The following is a 24,160-nucleotide window of genomic DNA, read 5'->3' on the forward strand; positions in this document are numbered from 1 at the left end:
TTGCTAGAAAATTCAGCATGGGGTCGAGCAGATGGCATCACTGAAACTTTTCAGCAGCTGTGGAAGCATCAGTTCAGTGGGAGCTGGAGAATGGAGCCTGGCCTGTAGGAGCACCAGGGGAGTAGGACGGTCAGAATGGATGGAGATGAGAGATCTCTGAGACCAGGTCCTGGAACTTGGGGTTTATTGCAAAGGGCCTGGGTGCAGAGGCCTTTTGGAACTTGGGGTTTATTGCAAAGGGCCTGAGTGCCTTTGCATCAGGCCTGAGAGAAGGCCTGAGAGAAGAGAGGGGTAGAGAGGATGAGAGGGCAAGGGAGTAAAAAAGGTAAGAGAGTGAGGTTTCCATTACAATACAATAAATCTTCTTCTGTGTTGAGTATTCTAATTCTCACCCACCAATCCAGTACAATATACAAATCCTATAGTATTTACATACAGCCTATAAGAATCATTACATTACCATACTGTGTTACATTTTTAAACCCTAAAAACTCCTCTTTGGACACTTTCTGCTAAACTAGTGGGGTATGCTTGGAGCTGTCTGCAGGCAGAGGGAATTGTTTCATCAAAAGGGGATAATTTTCAGCCAGCCACACCATTGTTTTCCAGTTGTTCAGTAACTAAGGGATCTCAAAGCTTGATTTCATTTCAATCTCACTTGTAGTTTTTATATTCTCAAAATCTTGTGCCAGACAATCATATTTATAAGGTTTTCCTGTTTCATCTTCCCCAACACTGGCCCAGCTGGGCTGAACAGGGTGACTCTGATGTTTGCAATGTCTCTCTGTGCCCCCAGATCACTCGAGTGGATGGCAAGAAGCTGCTACTGTACAGGGAGCAGTTTGGGAAGATACTACAGCGCACCCTACACTTAACCTGTAAGCAGGGTTACATTCTGTCTTGTAACCTACTGCACCATCTTCTTCGTTCTGCTACACTTATCTACCCCACAGAGTACTGCAGTGTGCCAGGTGGCTTTGACAAGCCTCTTTCTGAATACTTTCCTATCAAGGCAAGGATTTTCATTTATTTAGGATAAGAGGATTTGACTTTTTGTTGGTTTGTTTTCTTTTAAAAGCGGTCGTACGCTCTATGGTTTTATTTGGAGATTTCTGGATGATGGTAGCAGCAATGGGAAGTGATGCTTTGGGCTTTGAAATAGAGAGCAAATGACAATTGATTTAAAGTGTATTGGTAGCAAAAATGAATGCTGTCTGTTGTTTGAGTAGTTTTATAGTTTTGAGTAGTTTATATGACTTACTGGTGGTTTGTGATGTGTGTTTTTTACCATGATTGCATGATTACTGTAAGTTAATACACAGCAAGGAGATGTGCTGTTTTACAGGTCAGCAGAATGACAAATAATGATTCTAGCATGAGCTTGAGATAAAATGAAAGCAAAGGTGTCAATATTAAAAGTTACTGAAACTGTCAGAAGTCATGTGCTGCTCTGCTGTTAAGACTTTGAGGTCAATTCATCAATATTCCAGTTTAAAGGCAGCAATTTTCAACTGACTTGTTTCAATACACAGCTGCATTTTGCTGAAAAGTGTTTTTGCATAATTCCCAATTGCAGATAATCTCTTGTTACTGAAAGTTAGTCCAGTTTTGTAACTGATGGGGACATCCATTTGGGCCAGTTAATCATTTAAAAACAAGCAAAAATGTCCTAAATGCCAAGCCCCAAAAACCCCAACAAAACAAACAAATCAACAAACCCCCAAAAAACTGACAATCACACCATCATTTTAAATTCTTCCTCTGAAACTGAAAAAGTTCACAATGACTTTGTTGTTCTCTATGGGAGTATGAAAAGTCTAAGTTGTACTTAAGAATGTGTCTGAATTTATATCCAGTCAAGGAATAATTAAATTATATTTCAATTAGACCAGTGCAGTCCTTTTCCTTTTAGTGCTTTCAAATATGTGTTATTGTCTAGCTATGTGTAGGCATACATAGGACTGGGATTTCTGTTTGATTTTATGGTAATGCTGTTTTTCCTAGACTTGTCAGAATAACTGCCTTACTTTATAGCAGCAGTCAGTTCCCATGTGTTTGGTTGGTTTTTTTTAATAATATTAAATGCTGTTTTTTTAAAAGCACAATTCCAATAGCTTGATTAATAAGAAGAATCTTTATTTCTGCAGGACTGGGGCAAGCCAGGTGACCTGCGGAACTTGGACATCCAGTGGCACGTTCCTTCATCTGAGGAAATAAACTTTGCTTTTTATTTGCTGGATACATTCCTGCAGCCTGAGCTCACCAGGCTGGAGCTCTATGCACTTGGAGAGCTGGAAATGTCCAGGTAGGATGGAGAAAAGTGCATGAAGCCATTCCTGGTAGTTCTTGCCACTCACACAGGCAGTACAAAAACTGAGAGAAAAATACTATAATGTTGCACTTTGATGTTATTTTAAGATTTCCAAAGCTCTACTTCAGCTGAGATAGCATCAAAATTTCCTTAAAATAACACAGGAAAGAAGTTGTTCACATTTTACATTTTAATTTATCTTCAGACTGTAAAACATTCACTCCTAAAGTATTCCCTCATCCTCCCCCTGGACTGAAGGAATTGTCTTGGCCTTGGGGTAAGGAGCTATTTCATAGGTTTTAGCTGAGATTTAAATAAAATTCTTCAAAGCAGTTTTCACATTAGTTTATCTTACCTGCACAGTTTTGAAATATAAGATCTCCCATATTTTCCAGAAAATGAAGTTAAATATTGGGGTTTGTAAATAAATTAGGTTGTCTCCAAAAAGCCCAGTTTGATTTCTGTAGTGCTTCCTCCAGTGTTTAGAACTGATGCAACTAAAGAAAAACCTTCCATAAAACTTCACCAAAAATATGTGGTTTGTCATTTGTGTATTTTCAAGCAATGAACAGATAAGTAACCAGGTTTTCCTTTTTGTTTAAGAGATGATGTGCAGCAGTGTCTTGCCATTGTGCACAACTGCCTGATTGGCTCTGGGAACATTCTGCCTCCTCTCACAGGAGAAAAGGTGGCTCATCTGTAAGTAACATTTATTTTGTATCCCAAACAATTAAATCCTGGTTTATTATGATTATGTTCCTTCATGTTGGGTTTTAGTGCTTTCTTACCGCTGTTGTCACACAACTGCTGCTAGAAGCTTGCTTTTGGGGAACACTCATAGTAAATACCAAGATCCAGAAAATTCAGTTGTCAGGAAAGGACTCCAACTCTCCTGTCCTTCCCAACAACAGGGAGCTATGTGTGTTTCAGTGAGTGTGTTCACAGGTTTGGCAGAGACCAAATTCCTGCCTGATTAATAGAACTGATGAGGTTCTGTTAACTGGGAAATGAAAATTCTGGGTTCAAGGTGTCTTTATGGTGTCCCTGCCTCTGACAAAGTCTGATCCAAACAGTCAGACCATTAAATGCTTAATTTAATTAAATTAACCCATTAAATTAACCATGAAATGGTTAATTTATTAATGTGAGGACTAAGACACACTGCTACTAAATCCAGAAGTCAGTGTGCTACAGCCATGAAATTTAACTTGTTAAAATTAATTAAATGCCAGTGAACTGCACATACCTCATTATTTGTGTCATGTGTAGTAATAATTAATTCATTTTCATGCAGGGTACCAAGTCTGGTGTCTTTAGAAGAGACAAAGCTGTACACTGGTGTTGAATATGGTGAGTAAATCCCTGTCTGTTCAGGTAGGCTTTAAGTGTTGCTTTTTTTGTTTTGGTTTGGTTTGCTTCTGGGGGGTTTTTGTTTTGTTTTTGGGTTTGTTGTTTGGGGTTTTTTGTAAAAACAATGGGTTCTTTTGGAGACCATAATTTTGATTCTTCTCTTCCTAGAAATGGTTTTTATGTCCACCACCAGAGTTCTGTGTACACACAGGTTCATTTTCAGCAGTGATACATGAGATACAGATCTGGCTGGGGAGGGGAGCTCTGTGTGTTCCTCAATTCCCATAGGCTAAATGAACTGCCTGAACTTTAGAAATAAAACTGACTGTCAAGGCAGATAAAGAAGGTTGTGTACCCATAAAACCCAAGCAGCTGAGGTGATAAACTGATGAGAGCCATGTCCTTAGATGTAACAATTGGTTGTTTTTATAATAGTTCATCCTGCTAGTTCTGAATAGTCTGCTCTGGCTTTCCACAATAAATTTGATTTTTATACTATTGTATGATTAATAGAAAATATTTTGTTTTCTTTTAGATTTATCCAGGGAGAATTACAGAGAAGCAATTGCAAGGGTTACAAGGAAATTGCTGCGTAAGTTTGACCACTCCTGTAACTAAAACCAGCTCTGTCATACTTCAGTATGATTTCATAGATGAGGAAATTGTATTTGTTTACTTTGCCTGTAATTCTGAAAGTTAAGCTTTGCAGAAACAAAATCATTGCTAATTTTTAAAGCTCTTTTCCTGTCTGATTATAAATTTCATTTCTCCCAATTGTAGGTTACATTCTTGATAATTCAGAAGATGATACCAAGTCCTTATTTCTAATAATAAAGGTATGCTTTACATTTGTAAAAATAAAGCCAGATTACTTGTTTTGCCAAACAATCACTCTTATCCTCTCTTTCTTTCCACAGATTATCAGTGATGTTTTGCAGTTCCAAGGGTCTCACAAGCATGAGTTTGATTCACGATGGAAAAGCTTCAATCTAGTGAAAAAATCAATGGAGAACAGGGTCAGTGACTTGGCTTTGTGAAGCTTTGGTTGCTGGTTTGCAGATCTGATACTGAAATCTCACCCAAAGGATGTCTTTTCCTACAGCTTCAAGGAAAGAAACAGCACATCAGAGCCTTGCTGATCGACAGGGTTATGCTGCAGCATGAGGTAATTCTTCCCCTTCAATCCCCACTAATTTGCTTGAAAAGCTGCTTTGCATATTTAGCTAAATGTCATCATCACAATATTCCTTCACTGGTGTTTTTATATGTGTGAAATGTAAAAACAATCTGTCCTTTCTTTGTGCTTCCCATGGATTCAGCTGAGAACTCTGACGATGGAAGGCTGCGAATACAAAACTTCCCACCAGGAGATGATCAGGGACCTTCTGTGTTTGTCCACGAGTTCCTATGGGCAGGTGAGGAGCAGCCCCTTTTAAACTGAGTAAACTGAGCCCCTTTTAAATTTATGGAGTATTTTGTTGGTCTCTTCAAGTGATTCTGCATCCTAAATCTGTTGTTCCGGCTGTTTGCTTTTCAAATGTGCTTAAAAACAACTCGTTTCTGGCAACATAGAGAATCTTCTGTGACTTTGTAGCTGTTCCCATGTAAATGCCAGAAACAAGAAGTAGGATTTAATAATCAGGGTGGGGTGTTTACAACCTTTCACAAATAATTTTGTTTCTGTGCACAAATACATGATAAAAGATGTATGCATAAATAACTGAAATGGATGAGGATGTTACTTTTAGCTAGTAAATTTTTTGTTTCAGGTCAGAAGTAAAGCTCAGCAAGCATTCTTCACAGCTCTGGGAACCTACAATTTCTGTTGCAGAGATATCATTCCCTTAGTTCTGGAATTCCTGCGTCCTGACCGGCAAGATGTCACTCAGAAGCAATTTAAAGTACTGTCTCATTAACTTGGTTTTGGGCTGTCTTTTGAAAGTGTTTGGATGAGAATTTTTAATGGGGAAAGTGGGATTTGCTTGTTTATCAGCATGGCTGGTATTTTCATGGCTAATAGGCATGACTGGTGGAAGGAATTATTTGCATTAGATCTATCTTTAAGAGAAATACTGTGTTAAAATATGTTCCCTGTGTGCTCAGGTATTACCAAAATGTTGAGTTAGAACCTATTTTTGAGTTATGGAATGGAAATTGAGAAGCTGTAGTCAAGGTGAAGCAGTTGTGAATCATCTCCTCTAACATAATTGAGAAATCAGGCAGCCAATCTGTGGATAAATTAATTGGCAGGGCTTCCAATCTCATTAAATGAAGAGGACTCTGTCAAATTACTGAAGATTTTGCACTGTGAGGCTGAATGTTTATGGACATTTTCATGATTTGGTAGCTGAGTTTTTATTCTATGTGGGTGCATGTGTCAATCTCACAGATGAGCTGAGTTTAACCTTCCCAAACCCCTTTTCCTATCCCACAGGGTGCCTTATATTGTCTGCTTGGGAACCACAGCGGGGTCTGCTTGGCCAATCTGCACGACTGGGACTGTATAGCACAGACATGGCCAGCAATTGTCTCTTCTGGGCTTAGCAAAGCCATGTCCTTGGAAAAACCATCCATTGTCAGACTCTTTGATGACCTGGCAGAGAAAATCCATCGGCAGTATGAAACCATTGGGCTGGATTTTGCAGTGAGTGATCAATTCCTTGGTGTTCAGGCTTGTCTGTATGGACAAGGAAATTCTCTGCTGATTCCAAAGCAGAGACAGTAAAAACTTGTAAGTTCAAATCCTAAATCTTTGCATTGTCCATCGACAGGTTCCAGAGAAGTGCATGGAGGTGGCTGTTCTGCTGCAGAAGTCAGGAGAGCCAAATTCAGAGTTCCCAGCTCTGGGATCAGAGGAAATTCAGTTGGGAATTCAGCGACAGAAGGAGAAGAGTGCTGAGGCTCTGAGGTGAGTTCAGCTTCCTTGAACTGCACATTAAATGTCATCATCCAAAATGCAGCCCAACAGTCCTTGGACATTCTGGATCTTCTCTCTACACTTCTATTCCCTCTTTGCCTCTTCCTTTTTACCTTCACACACCTTTTGTTGAGGAACTTTTCCTCTATTTTTCAATGGATCTCTCAGTACCATGTGTTTGGTAACTCCCTCTCTTTCTCTCAGGAACTATGAAAATTTGGTCAACATGCTGCTGGACTGTGTGGAACAGAGAAATCTGTAAGTCCCCCTTTTTTGTGCATGAAAGTGGTTTTTTGGGGTGGATTGGAGGGGGTTGCATGGATCAATATCCAGGAGGACAGTTACCATGGTCTTGGACTTATTTGGACTGGGAGCTTCATTTGTTAATATAAGGCATCATCACATCTTGGAGTTCAACTTTTTCCTTAATTAGTCTGGCCTGTTACTGAGGTTTTTAATATTTTTTTAAATAAAAAAAAGCTCTGGTTCTGTCTGTAATACTGTCATCAGAATAGATTCTAATTGTTCCCATAGTATTTGTGTTAAAAAACTTGTAAAATAATATCCCTATAGGTATTTTACACCATGTATTTTATATTTTTCCACCTGTATGTTCCCAGAACACTGGAGGTTTCCCAAAATGAGTTAAGCTCATTGATTACAGCAGTGCCAATAATTTATGTATTCCCATAATCTTAACGGATGTAATAATTTCTGAGTAAAACCAGTACATAAACATTGTTATTTACTCTCTGTTTTGAATATTTGGGGTTTTTTCAGGCCCTGGAAGTTTGAACACATAAGCATTGGCTTCCTGTCCCTGCTCCTGAGGGATGACAGGATCCTGCCCCCCCGTGCCATCAAATTCTTCGTGCAGTGTCTCAACCACGACGCGATTGTGGTTCGCAAGGTGAGCCCAGGGAAGGATTTCCTCTGGCTCTGCAGCTCTTTGGGCTCCACATCAACTGCTCATGGAGTTTTGCTGGGATAAAACACAAAAACTGAGGTGGAACTCCCTCCTCCCCCTTCCAGCCATGCACGTGTACAAAATTCCCAGTCCAAGAAATGGCAATCTTGGCAGTGCTGTAGCATGGCATGTGTAAATCTGTAAACTGTGAAGATGTGGGATGGGCTGAGTCCTTATTTATTTCAGAGTTCTTTTGCAGAATTTCTTTTGCAGATGGCTGCTTTTCCCACCTGCAGTTTGTTATTTGAAGGGAGTCATTAATGTGTTTCATTTGTTCTGTTGCTGCCTCAGTGAGGCTCAAAACAAACCTTCTTTTCCCCCAAAAAAATTATTAAAACAATATTAAATTCAAATTATTAAAACAAAATTATTAGTGAGAATTTTCTGGCCTGTAAAGTAATTAATATCCTTTATCCCCTGAAATAACCAGGATTCTTTCTTTATGGGTTCACTGCACATTCAATGGCTTTTTAGGGATGATGAGCCACATCCTTCTGAGGGAAATGTATGGAATGAACACATTAATGCCCATTTTTTGCTTTTCTTTAGGTGGCCATCTCAGCTGTGGCTGGGATTCTTAAGCAGCTTAAGAGACCACACAAGAAAGTGCCCATCTGCCCCTACGAAATAAGTATGTTTTATTTAATATAAGGCATATCTTACATTTATCCTAAAATGTTTTTCAAAGCTTTTCTGGTTAAATTAAACATAGAATCAGGATCTTTTCCTTTCTCTCTGGTTGTTAATGTTCTAAGCAAATAGGTAAATATGATACAGAAGTAGTATAATTGGCAATTTTTCAGTTTGGGGTTTTTTTTTTGCTTTTGGGGGTTATTTCCTCTCTGAAAACCTTTTAATTTGTGAGAACAACTTGTACATCTCCTTTTTAATTTTGATGTATTTTTATGCACGTTAATTTTGATTTTCCTCTTGGATCAGGTGGGACCCTAAAGCCTTCCAGCATCCAAGCTGGTGACAGAGCTGACAACCAGTGGCTGCACTACGACAGCCAGAGCCTACCAAAGAGCAAGGAAGCCTGGGAATCCTGCTGTTTTGTGGAGAAAACACACTGGGGATATTACACCTGGCCCCAGTGAGTGGCATTAGCATTGAGGTGGAGCTGGGAGAGTCAGCAGGAAAAATTCTGTGGGAAATGAAATCCTGGTTTATTATGATTTTTATTTTTTCTTATATATTTAACTTAATTGAACCACAAAAAAATACAGTTTGTTTTTTCCTTTGTGCTCCTTGCTTGTTGTACCATTTCTGGATGGGTTTTGTGTTGGTTGGTTTGGGGATTTTTGTTTATTATTTCTTTTCTACCCTTTTCTCTCTATATGGGCTATAGGCACAAATTCCACATGGCTGTTAAACTGCTGCTGTTAAAATGAAATATTCATATTGGGAACTAGATACATGAAGAGTATTCTATCCCTAATATTTCTGAGTTGCTTGTATAGCAAAACCTTTAATAACGAACTTCATTCTGTTGTAAGTTTTCTTCTTTAAATTTCAATCTTTTGGAGTTGTGGATAAGTTCTGTTTAATATTGAGAACATAGAAAGCAACAACATGTGCTAGTGTATTTTTACTTTTTATTTTAGCTTTTTATTGTATATCTTTTGTTTTTAATATTCAGAACTATGACAGTTTATGCTCCAGCTGAGCAGCAGCCAAAGCTTGGGCGAACGAGAGATGAGCTGACAGAGGTAAAAGTTGCAAATTTGTGGGGTTTTTTTAATAGTACTCCTCCTTTCTTCTCTTAAGATGAATGTGGAGACCCCCACAAGATGCTTTTAATTGTATTTTTCTAATTCTTATTGTATCAGTGTACCGGAAGGAGTTGTTGTTTTAATGTATTGCAGTTTTTCTCTCAGAGATCGTGAAATAATTGTATTAATGAGCACTTTCAAATCATGATCAGACTTGAGAACAAAGTCATTAATGACAATGGGAAGGACTAATTTTTAGGGGTTGTGGTAATTCCCTATAAAATGAAAGGGGAAGTGGATAAGCAAGACATTTCTTTCCTTGAGAATGCAAATGAAACATGGGACTTGTAAAGACTGGGGTATCACTGTGGCAAGCAAACACCTCAAAGCTAATCCTTTTTTTTTTCCCATTACAGGAAGAACAAATTATATATGATCACTTTTCTGATCCCAAGTTTGTTGAGCAGTTAATAAAATTTTTGTCTTTAGAAGACAGAAAGGGAAAGGACAAATTTAATCCTCGCAGATTTTGCCTCTTCAAGGTAAGGAGAGTTCAATCACTAAATTGCTCTCATTTTGTAGACAATTCCCAGAGCATGGAAAAGCCAAAGACTTCTGGGCTCATACTGTTGCAAAACATTGATTTTTAAAGCTGCTCTGGGTAATTCTATTAATCCTCTCTTCTGATTAACTACTTAGGGAAACATATTTAGAGTATTGTAATGGTCTGAAGGACACTGGTGTATAATGCTCTTAAAAAAAGCAAAGTAATTTCACTTTCTGCACATTCAAACTCAAATTCTATCATGTTCTTGGGAAGACAGTGTTTTAGATAATTCCTAAAGACCCTTTCCCCTCTTGTTTTCCAGGGCCTTTTCAGAAACTTTGATGATGCCTTTTTGCCAGTTCTTCAGCCCCACTTGGAGCAACTGGTCGCAGACTCCCACGAAAGCACCCAGAGATGTCTGGCTGAAATCATAGCTGGCCTCATTAGAGGTTCTAAACACTGGACCTTTGAGAAGGTGCTGGAGGAGTATTTTTGAGTCATTCTTGGAAGTTAAAGAGTAATTTTGAATAATTAGCTCAATTACAAGTTGAGATCTTGATTGCTAAACTCAGAGCACAGTTCATTGCTTGGTTTGGTGCCTGTTCTTGCCAGGTGTTGGGAAAATGCTCCAGTATTAAAACTAGGAACAGTTTGATGTTAAGGAGATGGCAAAGCTGATGTGGTTTGTAATTTCCAATAGGAATAAGTGATTATGTCCTCTTTGGACTGCTAAATATTTATTTAATTCAGGCCTAGCTGTCTGTGCCAAAAAATAATCCTCAGAGAATCAGTACAAAAATAAAGAAGACATTTTAATATCTGTGCTGGGTAAAATCTTATAAAAGTAAAATAGGAAAAATAGTAAAAAATAGTACAAATAATAAAATCCTGTCTCTTGTGTTTTTGCTGGGCAGGTGGAAAAACTTTGGAACCTTCTGTGTCCATTGCTTCGAACAGCTTTATCCAACATCACAGTGGAAACATACAATGACTGGGGCACCTGCATTGCCACCTCCTGTGTAAGTATCCCATTTTTTGTCTTCTTATGCTGGATCCACTGTGGATTAACATTCTTGCAGTGAGCTGGGAGCTGTGGTGCTGGGCAGCAGGGTCAGTGATAGGTCACAAATATCTTATGTCAATAATTTTTTCATATCACTCAGTGTAGCTTGTCATCCAGAACCCTAATTAGCAAAATTCAGGCATGGTTATTGAGATATCTCAAAAATGAAATTAAAAATTCTTCTATTCTGATTGTATTTACCAATTAATTACAACTGTGTATAGTTTTATTGGGTTTTTCTTCTGTTGAGGTTCATTGTGAAAACATCCTGAATATTGCCCTTATTTAATAAATAAATCCAGGGGATGCAAAAAAAAAATTTCTATCAACACTTTCCTTGTTTATACCTTATTTTATACATTATTTACATTTTCAACCCCCCTCATTTACTTACATCTCTGTTCCCTGTTCTTTTCCAGGAGAGCAGAGATCCTAGGAAACTGCACTGGTTGTTTGAATTGCTGTTGGAATCTCCACTGAGTGGTGAAGGAGGATCATTTGTAGATGCCTGGTAAAATGAATTTGAACTGTTTTATTGTGGCTCAATAGAGTAGGAAGTGCAGCCTGGATAAGCTGGATTGAGAGGATGCTGTGCCAGCTGCCTTGTAGGGGAGGGGAACAAAGGCAATGCTTTCCAATCAGCTTTCCCCACACAATGGCAGATTCTTCATGATAATATTTTTAATATAACTCAAGAGGATGGAAAGGTTTGGGGCTAGCAGAGAAGCAGCACTGTTGTTTCACTGGGCAATTTCTACCTATCTTTGCTCATTGAAGGACACTATTGCGCACTGACACACTTGTGCACATTCCCAAACAAAGCCTGGAGGGGACTGGGGAAGGAGGAATGTTCTGTATGATTAAAAATGAGCTGCTCTCATTCCCAGCCGCCTTTATGTGCTGCAAGGGGGCCTTGCCCAGCAGGAGTGGAGAGTGCCAGAGCTGCTGCACAGGCTGCTCAAGTACCTGGAGCCCAAACTCACCCAGGTCTACAAGAACGTCCGAGAGAGAATAGGAAGGTCAGTGTTGTCTGCTGCAGTTCCTGTTGGGTTTTAAATCTGCATTTTTATTTGGGTAGTTGGGTAGCTGAATAATTAACCTGAAAAGCATTAATGCTGCTGTAACAAAAATCAGATCTATAATTTAAGAGACTTGCTTCAGAAATTCCAGATTGCTTCTCTACATTTGTCTTTTCATAGAATGTTCATCTTTTCATTTATCTATTCATAGAATGTTTTGGATTGGGAGGGACCTTAAAGCTCTTCCAGTCCCACCACTTACCATGGGCAGGGACATTTTCCACCATCCCAGGTAGCTCCAAGCCCCATCCACCCTGGCCTTGGACACTTTCAGGGATCCAGGGGCAGCCACAGCTTCTCTGGGCAAGCTGTGCCAGAGCCTCACTATTTTCTTGTCTATGTTTATGTTTGACATCTCTAAAGCTCTTAGAAGAGACATTTGGTTGTAAATAACTTTGAATTGAAGATGAGAGGAAATTTTCTCTAAGCATTAACCTCAAAGGTCACCCAATTGATCTTGGATCATTTGGAGTTCACAGGTCACTGTTCTCTGGACAAGAGTCGTGCTCACTGTGTGTTCCTGCTGGCTTTGTTTGTTTTTTTAGTGTGTTGACCTACATATTCATGATAGATGTTTCCTTGCCAAACACTGCTGCAACTAAATCTCCTCGTGTCCATGAATTTACTACCCGGATACTTGAAAACCTCAGACCCCTCATGGAAGCAGATGAAGAAATCCAGAATCATGTTATGGAAGAGAATGGAGTCGGCGAACAAGACGAGCGAACTCAGGGCATTAAACTCTTGAAAACCAGTGAGTTAAGGAGCTCAGGGAATGGGGAGTGTTTGAGCACATGGTGATTGAGGTCTGCAGATTGTGTAGCAGAGTTGTTCATATTTCTCTTCTTGATCAGTGATAATTTCTCTTTATTCAAACAGTTCTGAAGTGGTTGATGGCGAGTGCAGGACGTTCTTTCTCTACGGCCGTCACGGAGCAACTCCAGCTGTTACCTTTGTTTTTCAAGGTACATCCTTTAATTTCTCCTTTATTGGCTATGTTTGATTAAAGAAGGATTGTATAAATAAAATGAAGTTATTTGATTTCTAATATATTTATAATATTAGAAGTTACATGTGGCATTGAACAGCCAGCTCTAGTGGAAGGTGGCTCTTCCCATGGCAGGGGAGGGAAACTGGATCACCCTTCCAACCCAAACCATTCCATGATTCTCTAAGGGACCTTGAGCTATTTTCTTTTGTTTCCTGACTACACAATTCTTTCTAAGCAGCTCCTGTTGTTCCTCTGTGTGACTGTGTTCACGGGAGTCTCAGGTTGAGGGAAGAGATGAGGATTTGACTCCATGTTTCAGAAGGCTTGATTTATTATTTTGTGATATATATTATATTAAAACTATAATAAAGAATAGAAGAAAGGATTTCATCAGAAGGCCAGCTAAGAATAGAATAATAAGGAATGATAACAAAGGCTCTGTCTCGGACTCTCTGTCTGAGCCAGCTGACTGTGATTGGCCATTAATTAGAAAAATCCAACATGGGCCAATCACAGATCCACCTGTTGCATTCCACAGCAGCAAATACTCAATGTTTACATTTTGTTCCTGAGGCCTCTCAGCTTCTCAGGAGGAAAAATCCTAAAGAAAGTATTTTTCATAAAAGATGTCTGTGACACCCTTGATTCTTGTATTCTTTGAATCTGTGTCATCCAGTCTTACCTCTCTGAAATAATCCATGCTTGTGTGCCCAAAGTGCACAAACATCAATAAATTACCCCACAGTAATCTATGTGACCATAAAATAAAGGTCTATTGAAGTAGAAGTGACCTTGGTAAAGCTATGTCTCAGTTCTGGACCTGGATCTAAAATATGAAATTAATTTGGTTTGATACCAAGAGAATAGCAGTGGGGAACCAACATCTCACCAGGATATCTTGATCATTTACTGAGAATATTTAATGTCATATATTGATTGCTTTTCCCAGCTAACCTAATCTTTCAGCATTATATTGAATGTATTTTTCCTAGACAGCTGTCCTTTCATGAGATTACCCTTGTTTTGAGGATTTTGCTGTCTCCAGTGCCTATTTACTAACAGGGCTTTATTCCCTCCCTGCTCTGATTTAGATTGCACCTGTGGAGAACGACAACAGCTATGATGAGCTCAAAAGAGATGCTAAGATGTGTTTGTCCTTGATGTCTCAGGGTTTGCTGTATCCTCAGCAAGTGCCTTTGGTACTTCAGGTGCTAAAACAAGTGAGTGTGGTCTAAACAGCTTAAAGCTTCTTCTCATCTCGTGCATCCTCTGCTTTTTATTTAAGAGTATACAATACTCTTAAATCAAATACTGATTTAAGCAAGTCAAATACTGATTTAGATCTGAAAGATTTTATTTAAAGTGTTTTAAAACACTTAGTAAGTGTGTCTTGTTTAACATTTAAGCCACTTACTTTGATAACAAATGGAACTGAATTTTGATGTATTAACATTTGGTTCAGTAGTGGATCACTTTAAGTCTCCTCATGAGTATAACAATTCAAAATCCAATTCAGAATTAATCTTCAGCTAAAGAACTGTCCTTGAATCTGATTTCTGTAGGGTTTTGCAATATATTTCTGTTTAACAATCTGCTTTGGAAGTGAAGCCTGTGAAAATTATTCCCTAAATAATAACTGCCTACTTTAGAGATAAAAGGTCAATGAAACAAAATTACCTGAATAAAGGAAATTCTTTGCAACTTCTCCCAGAAGCTTTTTTCTGAAATATTGTTCACTTTCCATCAGAGGCCTGCTTTCTTTGACATTTTTGCCTTCTCACCCTGATTTATTCACTGCAGACAGCAGAAAGCAATTCTTGGCATGCCCGATACACCATCCTAACCTACCTCCAGACCATGGTGTTCTACAATCTCTTCATCTTCCTCAACAACAGCGAGGCAGTCAATGACATCAGGTGGCTGGTGATAAAACTCCTGGAAGATGAACAGCTCGAGGCAAGTGATCCCTTCTCTGCACTGCTTTCACACCAGTTTCTTGCCTTTGTCAAAGTTTTTTTATGGAAAAGCTGACATGGAAATTAATTCAGGAGGTATTTCTGGCTCAGCATTCTTCCTGCTTTGAAAATGAGCTTTATGGGATTTGTTTCTTTCATATTCATTCCAGGGAAACAGTTGATAATAAAATATTCCATTAGTGATTTTTTAAAAGTTCACTGCTTTCCCTTTTTCACAGAATGGTGCATTGCTTGGAGCTTGGTTTCTCTGCATGAAATAGGAATATTATTAATTCCACTATAAAGGTGTGTTGGTAGAAAATTCAACATCCAAAGTCAAATCCCTTCCTGTGAAAAGTGTGTAAAACCACCATTTATTACTCTGTAGGTCTGCCTCACATCTAATCATATCATATTAGTGACAAAAATATTCTTTATATTTCCCTCAAGAACTACCTAGAACTGAGGAGCTTGCATTAAATTATGTGAATTTAAGTCACGTTTAAGCAAAGTGAAGAATCTTTATTGTTAACCTCCTGCCTGGCCTATCTCCCATGCACCATCATTTTCCCTGGTGTTTGTGCAGTTGCCAAATATCAATGAAATCCTACTTTTGGATGCTTTATTCCTTCTAGAAGAAAGATTCTGCATCACCTTGCAATCCTACAGAAGTTGTTTGTCAGAGTACTTACCTCATAATCTCACACCATTTTGAAAAATACCTTTTATTCACTTGAATGCAATTTATTGAGTTACTTTAAATGTACCAAATTATCTCTCTGCACAGCAGAGGTGCAAATCCAAAAAGCCTACCTGTGTTCATAACCACTCTGGATCATGCTGTTGCCATGGAAGCTTTCACTTTTCTCTGAAAAGTAATCTTGTTCTTTCTTGGTAATAACTGACAAGATGCAGTATCCTGCTGAGTAATTCCTGTGTAGTTTTTGGATGCTGGATTTTTAAGATGAGAATTGTTAGCTTTGACTAGGATTTGGTGTCTTTGCAATGTAGAATTGAGCTTTTGGTTCTTGGATTTTAAGATACTTTTTTTGCATATTTTGATAGCAAGGGCCAGACCTGCTGATGATTGTTTTAATATGCACAGCACTCAATGTCTTGATAAGCATTTTTCATGTTGCACTGCAGTGTTACAGGAATGAGAGTATTTTCTCTCTGTATTTTCTCTCTCCTTGCAACTTCTTCAGTTGGGTTTGGCTCATGCTGTTGAGTGGTTTTGTTGTGATATGGCTGCACTTTGATAGACAGTGATCAGTCCCTTCTGACCAAAAAAACCCATAGGTGATGGAGAGATTCCCCTTATTTTTATATTCTGTATTCCATCATGAGTGTGATCATTTATAAATTATTTGGTGCCAGAGTTGGTGAGTGATCAGCTCCTTGGTGAATGATTTTAAAGGCTTTGCTTCCAGGTGCTCCTCACAGCAAAGTGTTCCTTCTAGCTGGGTGATTAATTTAGAAATAAAAGTGATTGTAGTACAGGGAGTAGGGATGTAAATGAGCCCAGCACTCCTGGGAGCTCGCTCACTTCCCAGCCGAGCTGCTTTGTGTCTGGCTCTTGTATTAGCACATCTTGTCTCATTTAATAGCTCAGCTCTTCAGGGACTCACAATCTGCTGATAAACAGCCCTGCCAGCCTCTCACCTCATCCTTCCTCCTTCACTGGCAGCAAAGTAGATCACGTTAGAATAGTGCCTTGTAGAAATTTAAATGGAATGGGTCAGAGTCTCAAGAGCTGATTTGAACTTCCTGTGTTTAATTATGGCAGCTCTTGCAGCTGTACTTATGGCTTTGTGAGGCTCAGAACATCATGTTCAAGGACGTAATTTATTATTATAATCTGCTGCATTGGATTCAGAGCAGGTGTTTGTGCTCCACAGAGACAAGTGTTCTGTTTGCAGTTACCTGTGACAATGTACCTATCAAAAATCTGGTGGCAGCATCTCAACCAGTTGATTTGGTTTGCAGGTTTGTAAATGTTGGGAGGCTTTTGTCAGAATGTAATTAGGGAAAGTGGGAGTGAGTTTTGGAGGGACTCCCAATTTCAATACAATTTTACACATCTATAACTTCCTGGCTTTGGGAGATTTGAGGAGATGAGAGAAATTAGTAATACTGATGGGTTAGTCACTTGTTTTTAAAAGCAAGGATGAGTTGTCTCTACTTGGAATTCACTAACAAGGTGCTGTGGTTTGTTTAAAAAAAATAGAAAAGGAGATCTGTGTTTTGAATGGCTTGGCAATTAGATGAAAGCTAAGTTTAGTCTTGTTCTTTGGTGCTTCTGTGTTACCCTTAAGAATGTTTTTCCAACCTGGGTTTCTGGTTATTCATGTAGTGCAGAGGTCTGGTACTTGAGACAAGGAAGTCTGTCATGCTGGAGCATTACAGAACTGAGTTGTTGATAATAAAGTTTTGTTGCTTATTAATCCAGCATCTGTTGTGTCTTTCAAAGAATACTTGTGCTATGGGTAGAACAGATTCAGCTGAGTCTCTGGAATATTCCTCTTGCCTTTTCTTGGAAAAGCTCTTCTGCTTTTGTGAAGAACTAAATGCTTTTGAATAAAGCCCACTTTAAAACTGATGTCAATGCAGAGCCTGTTAGGAATTTTGTGAAGGAGGATGATTATTTGGTCTCAGTCAATGTTTGTTTTTAAACTTTCTAAAGCTCTTCTGTTGACAGTGGAGTTAAATTACATTATTTCCTTGAGTAGCAGGTCACTTTATAGCAGATTCTGTGACAGTAATTCTGTATTACAGCCAAGCATGTTGATAATTTTAAAGAGCCACCTAATAAACTACTAATAGCAGGACAATACTTTAAAGGCTTTTGCTGAGTAAGACTTGGGTTAGTGGGGTGTGCTTGAAAGGGCAGTAATAGCACAAATAAATAAACATAAATGAATGAGTTGTGTTGTGTCCCACGTGTGGCCAGGTGAGGGAGATGGCAGCCACCACGCTCAGCGGGCTCCTGCAGTGCAACTTCCTCACCATGGACGCGCCCATGCAGACTCACTTCGAGCAGCTCTGCAAGATGAGGCTCCCCAAGAAAAGGAAGAGGGACCTGGCCTCAGTGGGGGACACAATTCCTTCAGGGGGTAAGAAAGCAGCTCAGGAGGAAAATCAGTGGTTTGGGTAGCATAGACTGCCACAGAATTTGATTTGCAATGTTAATGGTAAGAATACACAGCAAAGGCAAATATTTTCATTATGTATTCCTATGTTAAATGAATTTCTTACTCTTTTAGAATTAACATTAAAGAGGTTTTGCCGGTTTCCAGTTCACAGATGAGGGATAGCAAGTTCCTCAATAAATAAAGTCACAACATAGTTTCACTTCTTGCCCACCTTACCGTCTATTTGTTAGCAGTGGGATTTTTTATTCTAAAAAAAACAAAGCAACAAACTCAAAGCAACCAACCAAAAAATAAACCGGAACAAAAACCCCCTTGGTTAACCCTGATTTGGAACTTTGGCTTCTGCCTGGGCATTAAATGCATCTGAGTCACAGTCATTTGACCCAGAAGTTTGCTTTCCATATTGTCCAGGAGTTCTGGGATTTGGGAAAACACTCTGAATGCAGAAAGAGGGAATGTGTAGATGTCACTCATGAGTTATTCATTAGTTTCTTTGAAAGAGGGAAGCTCATTTGAAATGTTTATAAAGTGTCCAGCAGTTGCAGATTGATTCCTATTGGAAGAAGATGTAAAAAATTAAAGAGACAAGAACGAATCTGGGATTCTGAGTAAGGAAGCAGAACCAATCTGGAGGTCCATAAGTTGATGTCTGTAGAACTCTCTGGATTTCTGCAGAGCTGGAGGTCTCTGTAGTGCCAGGGGTTTGCTGCTGATTTTCTTTAACTGAGCTGGGTTTTGCAGACCTGGTGAAGCGCCACGCCGGCGTCCTGGGGCTCAGTGCCTGCATCCTGTCCAGTCCCTACGATGTGCCCACCTGGATGCCACAGCTCCTCATGGATCTCAGTGCCCACCTCAATGATCCCCAGCCTATTGAGGTAAAAACACAGCAGCTCTCAATTCAACAGAACACAGCTGAATACCTGTGACTCATTCTTAGTTCTCTTTTCCTGGAAAAGCATAGGAACCTATTAAGAAATTTAATTTCTGCTGCTTTTTACTAAATGACTCCTAATAGTTTTAAAGCATGACCTGCTTTTAAGTATTTTCTGTAGTAGATCTGTCCTTGCTTTCAAATTTAAAGCATTAAACTGAAAGCTTCAAGAGCTGTATTTATATGGAGAAAGTGGGGTTTTTTCATTAAAGATGTCCCTTTTGTGCATGCCATTCTAGGAAACATCAACCTAAACCAAAACATCAGTCTGGAATTTTTAAAATGAAGTGTTATGAGCTGCCCTAGAAATAAGTTTTTAAAGAAATTGTTGCCTTTAACTCTTATTGTTTTGCCCTGTCTGTTGCGTTTTGTTGACTGTGACTGTTTTAGTCAGAGTGAGATGAAGAATTCCTTTGTTCTCAGACCAAAAACACCCTTTTGAAACAGCTAAGAAAAAGGCAGGTGGGGAAAAGCACTTGGCTTTTATTTTATAAGAATCTCTAAATATTTCCCAGCTCAAAATTGTAGGCCCAGGAATCCCTTTTATAAGAATGTTGGAGTCATGACCCTGGCCAAAGGACTAACCAGAACTGTGAAAATTAAAATCATGGGCTGAATTCCCCAGAGCCCTCCTATCCTCTGGGTCTGCTGCAAGCCTTGGTGGCACTGAGCAGTTGTGTTTGCTGTGTCCTACACTGGTTTTGGTGTGGAGCTGTGTCCCTGGCTGACAGCTGCATCCCACTTGTGCTGGCAGATGACGGTGAAGAAGACGCTGTCCAATTTCCGGAGGACCCACCACGACAACTGGCAGGAGCACAAGCAGCAGTTCACAGATGACCAACTCCTGGTGCTCACTGACCTCCTGGTTTCACCCTGCTATTATGCATAGGTGGGTCAGCTGGTGGGTTTTGCCATTAGCTTCACTCTTAGGAATTCTGCTCCAGAGTCAGGGAGAATCCTTAACCACAGGGAAAATGCTGCAGCCAAATTTCTGGCCCTTTGCATCTTCCAGTGGTTTTGGTCAGATTTATTTTGGTTAAATATTTAAAATATTGCTCACCTTTCTGTGCATCCCTGTACTTTGCTAAGACATTTACACTTCTTTTCTTGAATATTGATGTTCCTTTATTTTATTTATTTCTCCATTTTCTGCCAGTTGGCTGCCTTTTAAATGCCTGGCAGTGCCCCTAAAGTGCTGCTTTGTACTTCTGATGCCTCTGAGGACTTTACACCACCCAGTCCAGGCTATCACCTACACCTCAGGATGGGCAATGGCTGCTACCACTTGGTTTCCTCTTCCACACTCTGGCTTTGCTGCCAGAGCTCTTCACACAGGCATGTCCCCAAAGAGTGAATCCATTCCTGGGGTTTCTCTTTGTTACACCACAAGATTCCCATCTCTATTGTATTGTGATGTTTTGTGACAGTATTCCAAGAGAAACTTTAATTAAGCTTTTCATATGAACAAGAGCATGAGGCAATATTTGTGTTTTGAACTCTTTTTCTTCTTTCTTTTCAGGCTTCTCCTGGGGAAAACGAGGATGTAGGAATTTTTCTGCGAAATAAAGGAAACTCAAAAGAAATTGATCATGTAGAGAACTTTGTGCTGGAAATCCTGATGCCTAATCAAAACTACTGTTAAATACAAACGTAGAGACCTGGTTCTACTCAAAAGGAATTTCGCCTCCCCAGGGAGCAGCTGGGGGAGCCCCAAGGCTGCACCTGCAGGGCCTCATCGTGAGTCCATGGCAAGACCCTTCTCCTTGGCCTGCACCACACATCAGTCTTGTTTCTGCTTCCTTGCACACAGTGACCTACACTGCACATCCCTCACTCCCTCCTCCTGCCCCCTGTTCCCACATTAAGGATGTGCAGAACCAGAGAGTGCTGCAAACAGGAATTTCCCAGTGGAGCTCTCCGATTCTGCCGATGCAACTCCTCCCCCAGTCCATACACAGCCCTGGGAGCCTTCCTTCCTTCCTCAGAGTTTTATTTTTCACTACTGGGATTAGAGCACCATCCAGTCCACCTCAGGGCAGCATTGCCTTTTTGTATTCTCTCCCCTGTGCAAATGTAAATAGCTGAGCTCTGTGCAGTGCAGGGGTGGCAGGAGGCAGCATGGGCAGCTCCTGCTGCCTGGCCAGGCCTTCAAGGGTGTCTTGATCATGTGTGGAATAAAAAAAATCTATGATTCTCTGCATTTTTAAGGGGGAAATGGGTGTTTCCATGTAATTAGAACCCACAGATAGGAAATGATGGACTGTTAGTGGTGGTTGAATTCATGGAATGAAATGTATGCACAGTGTGGAAAGGCAGTTTTTAACAGTGTACTCTCCTAAAGATTGAGCAAGCATATCTTGTTTGAAGATTGTGGAAGCTCTGTGTTTTCTTGCCTGCAGCTTTGTTAAGAGACTGGTATCAATTGGCTGTTTAACAAGCTGTTTACTATGTGTTACATAGTTGTAAAAGACTGTATAAATTGTAGAGGCATTGCATTGACAAAACATTGTACAGTTTGCAACCTTTTACATAACACCATTGTGAGATTAATTTGTAAAGATTCATACTTAGATGTTAATACAGTAGTGGTTCTGGCTTTTGTATCAAAACAAATGCCATTCTTAGTTTTTTAAATTATTTTCTTTAACAGAATATCTCTTTGTGTCTGAGAGGGTTTGTTTTGCTTTTCCTGTATCTCATGTCTGTGTCTCATTCAGATTTTACTGCAACACGTGTGGCCATTTCTCAATGCTGACATCACATATTCTGGTGTGATCCATTCATAGAACATGAGGTACATGGAAATAACTCATAAACTGGTGTGTGTTTCATCTTTTCATGCAAAATCCCCCAGGAGCACTGAGACCTTTGTGTGGCTCCCCCCAGATTTCCAAGCACAGCAGTGCTCCTGGGGCCGTATTTAAGGAGTGTCAGCACACGGATGTAACCACTGTATAGCGTAGTGCCAAAATTATGATTTCAATTGTGTACGTAGTTTAAGACCCAATAAATGGACTGTTTGTAACTACTGCATCTTCCTGTATTTCTAAAGAGGAAATGTGTTGGTTTGAGACTGTAACTTGAGGTTTTTACAGTGGTTTTGAGCTTGGATGAGGCCTGTGTTTGTCCTGGGATTTGGTAATGAGTTAAGGCATCATTAAGGTCTAATTAAAGATCTTGTTCTGATGTCTAGGAGATCAGCTTTTACATTTATGGGAAAATCTTGTGCCACGAAAACACCTGTGAAACTTCTGAGAACTGGAGAAACTAGTATTTGTTGGAGAGGGTTTTGCTGATAGAATTAAATCTTTGCAAGTGATGGAATTAAATCTTTACAGGTGATGGAAAGCCTTTGCTGCAGAGGATCATCTTTAAAGGATCCTTGGCTGATGAAGTGTTGGAGCTGATAATGCATGTGGTGTTCTGCTGCTTTGTGCTGTACTTGGGAATCTCTTTTCTCTTTCCTTAGTCAGGGTGTAGCTGGAATTGGTTGAGGTTTCAGTGCACTGTAGGGAATCATGCTCTGGTCAGGACTGGTATTAATTCCCAACACCTCATAAATCAACAGTAAATTGCTTTACCCAAAGAGATCCCCCAGTAAATACAGCAAAATATCCAAAATACATTTCTATAGGATAAAATACATCTGTGGTAGCGTGAGCAAACTTGTGCTGGTTGAGTTTTGGTGAGGGAAGGGTTGTTAGTCTCTTGTCCTGAAAATGCAGGAACAATTTTTTACCACCAAATCTTCACCAAACACCACAACTGCATTACTGGATTTATTCCCTAACTTTCCCCAAGCAATACCCACATCCTGAATTCTGAACTTTCACCACTGATGTCTTGTACTGTCTCTTCCCTGAAGCTGTCAAGATAAACCAACTGCAGCACCTCAGTCTGGAGAGGGAGAGATTTCTAGCAGGAGAAGAGAGAATTTTTCCCCTTGGAACAGGAAAGGAGATGGAATAATATCTTGAGCATAGTTTGATAGCCTCAACATCCTTAGTGACCACCTGTCAGACTGCACAGATACCCTGTGACCATCATGGGGAAGCACCAAAGAAAGAAAAGATGTAAGGCAGAATTTGGGAGGTTTGGGAGGTGGTTTGGTTTGTTGAGGTTGGGGGTTTTTGTTGGATTTTTTGGGGGTTTGGTTTGGTTATTAAACACTCAAATTGCCAGTGATGCCCTGCTCAGTGACTCTTGCTAGACCATTAAATGGTGTGATCTCCCATATTTCCATAATCAAGTGAGTATATTTGATGTTTATTTTGATATATAAGAAAATTACAAGTGGGCAAATTAGACTTTTAACCTGTGCTTTTAGGTGGTACCACAGTTTCAGCTTTGGTGGATTGTGTTGATAACAAGTTCATTAATGGATTTGGGTTTTAATTAAAGAGGCAAAGGGATGAAGTTCCTTGTTTCTGGTATATTATAACTTTATTCCTGTTATGTCCAGGTATCTCCCTTTCCCCCTTCTCACTTCTCCCCCAGGCTGCTGGGACTGCTGTGCTGGGTGCTCTGGATGATGTGATGATGTCTCCTGTCAGTTTTTCACAGTTAGGCATCCCCAGCATCCCACACCCTGCTCAGTCTCACACTTCCTTCCACAGCTTCAGGCTTCCTGGAATCCTGCAGCAGAGCCTCCAGCTCCCTTTTCCCCAGGGCTGTGGAAAACACAATAATCTGGTAAGATACAAGAGGAAAATCAAGCCCTGTGGCAGCAGAAGGGTTTGCTGGCCACTGTCCTGGGAAGATTTTAACTCTAACCCTGCTGTGAGTTACCAGCTGATGTGTTTTGCATCCTCATAGCATCCTGCAGTACCTGAAAGGCAACTTTTAATTGCCTAATAATTCTGTTTCTAATAAAAGGAGGGGCATTTTACCTCAGCCTGCTCTAGACTTCCCAGGTGCCAGCAGGCAGAGGAATCCCTGCTCCAAGGAAGGGGTTCCAGGTGGTTAATCCAAGGCAAGGCCCTCAGGGCACTGGTGCAGAGGTAGTTACAGCCTGGTTAATGTCAAAGACAAACTCTGTGCAAGATGTAGGATGTTGCTGAGCAGATTTTGCTGCTGCAGATGGAGCTGGACACACACTTCCCTTGGGGAATGTGAGATGCCATCATTTCTGGTTGGCTTCTTAGGAAAACCAGCAATAAACCAAATAAATCTGTTCTAGCAATAA

General features: G+C 39.9%; 1 protein-coding gene across 1 annotated transcript in view; it reads left to right on the plus strand.

Annotated features, from left to right (window-relative positions):
- Positions 1 to 22,000, plus strand: part of PSME4 (proteasome activator subunit 4) — a 44,926-nt gene extending 22,926 nt beyond the window's left edge. Inside the window, exons 18-47 of the mRNA XM_054290266.1 lie at positions 797 to 1,012; positions 2,148 to 2,305; positions 2,915 to 3,010; positions 3,606 to 3,661; positions 4,197 to 4,253; positions 4,442 to 4,497; positions 4,579 to 4,677; positions 4,764 to 4,826; positions 4,981 to 5,076; positions 5,431 to 5,562; positions 6,096 to 6,305; positions 6,433 to 6,569; positions 6,783 to 6,836; positions 7,359 to 7,488; positions 8,095 to 8,176; positions 8,485 to 8,638; positions 9,185 to 9,254; positions 9,674 to 9,799; positions 10,127 to 10,279; positions 10,719 to 10,823; positions 11,287 to 11,378; positions 11,755 to 11,886; positions 12,492 to 12,700; positions 12,826 to 12,911; positions 14,029 to 14,157; positions 14,738 to 14,893; positions 17,843 to 18,005; positions 18,786 to 18,919; positions 19,730 to 19,864; positions 20,495 to 22,000. Of these exons, the coding sequence (XP_054146241.1) occupies positions 797 to 1,012; positions 2,148 to 2,305; positions 2,915 to 3,010; positions 3,606 to 3,661; positions 4,197 to 4,253; positions 4,442 to 4,497; positions 4,579 to 4,677; positions 4,764 to 4,826; positions 4,981 to 5,076; positions 5,431 to 5,562; positions 6,096 to 6,305; positions 6,433 to 6,569; positions 6,783 to 6,836; positions 7,359 to 7,488; positions 8,095 to 8,176; positions 8,485 to 8,638; positions 9,185 to 9,254; positions 9,674 to 9,799; positions 10,127 to 10,279; positions 10,719 to 10,823; positions 11,287 to 11,378; positions 11,755 to 11,886; positions 12,492 to 12,700; positions 12,826 to 12,911; positions 14,029 to 14,157; positions 14,738 to 14,893; positions 17,843 to 18,005; positions 18,786 to 18,919; positions 19,730 to 19,864 (3,486 nt within the window). The 3' untranslated portion in view covers positions 20,495 to 22,000. The remainder of the gene's footprint in view (positions 1 to 796; positions 1,013 to 2,147; positions 2,306 to 2,914; positions 3,011 to 3,605; positions 3,662 to 4,196; positions 4,254 to 4,441; positions 4,498 to 4,578; positions 4,678 to 4,763; positions 4,827 to 4,980; positions 5,077 to 5,430; positions 5,563 to 6,095; positions 6,306 to 6,432; positions 6,570 to 6,782; positions 6,837 to 7,358; positions 7,489 to 8,094; positions 8,177 to 8,484; positions 8,639 to 9,184; positions 9,255 to 9,673; positions 9,800 to 10,126; positions 10,280 to 10,718; positions 10,824 to 11,286; positions 11,379 to 11,754; positions 11,887 to 12,491; positions 12,701 to 12,825; positions 12,912 to 14,028; positions 14,158 to 14,737; positions 14,894 to 17,842; positions 18,006 to 18,785; positions 18,920 to 19,729; positions 19,865 to 20,494) is intronic.
- Positions 22,001 to 24,160: the final 2,160 nt, after the last annotated feature.

The sequence above is a fragment of the Melozone crissalis genome, unplaced genomic scaffold (assembly GCF_028551555.1).
Source record: "Melozone crissalis strain CALT ecotype California unplaced genomic scaffold, PUWL_Pcris_2 ptg000081l_1, whole genome shotgun sequence".
Classification (NCBI taxonomy): domain Eukaryota; kingdom Metazoa; phylum Chordata; class Aves; order Passeriformes; family Passerellidae; genus Melozone; species Melozone crissalis.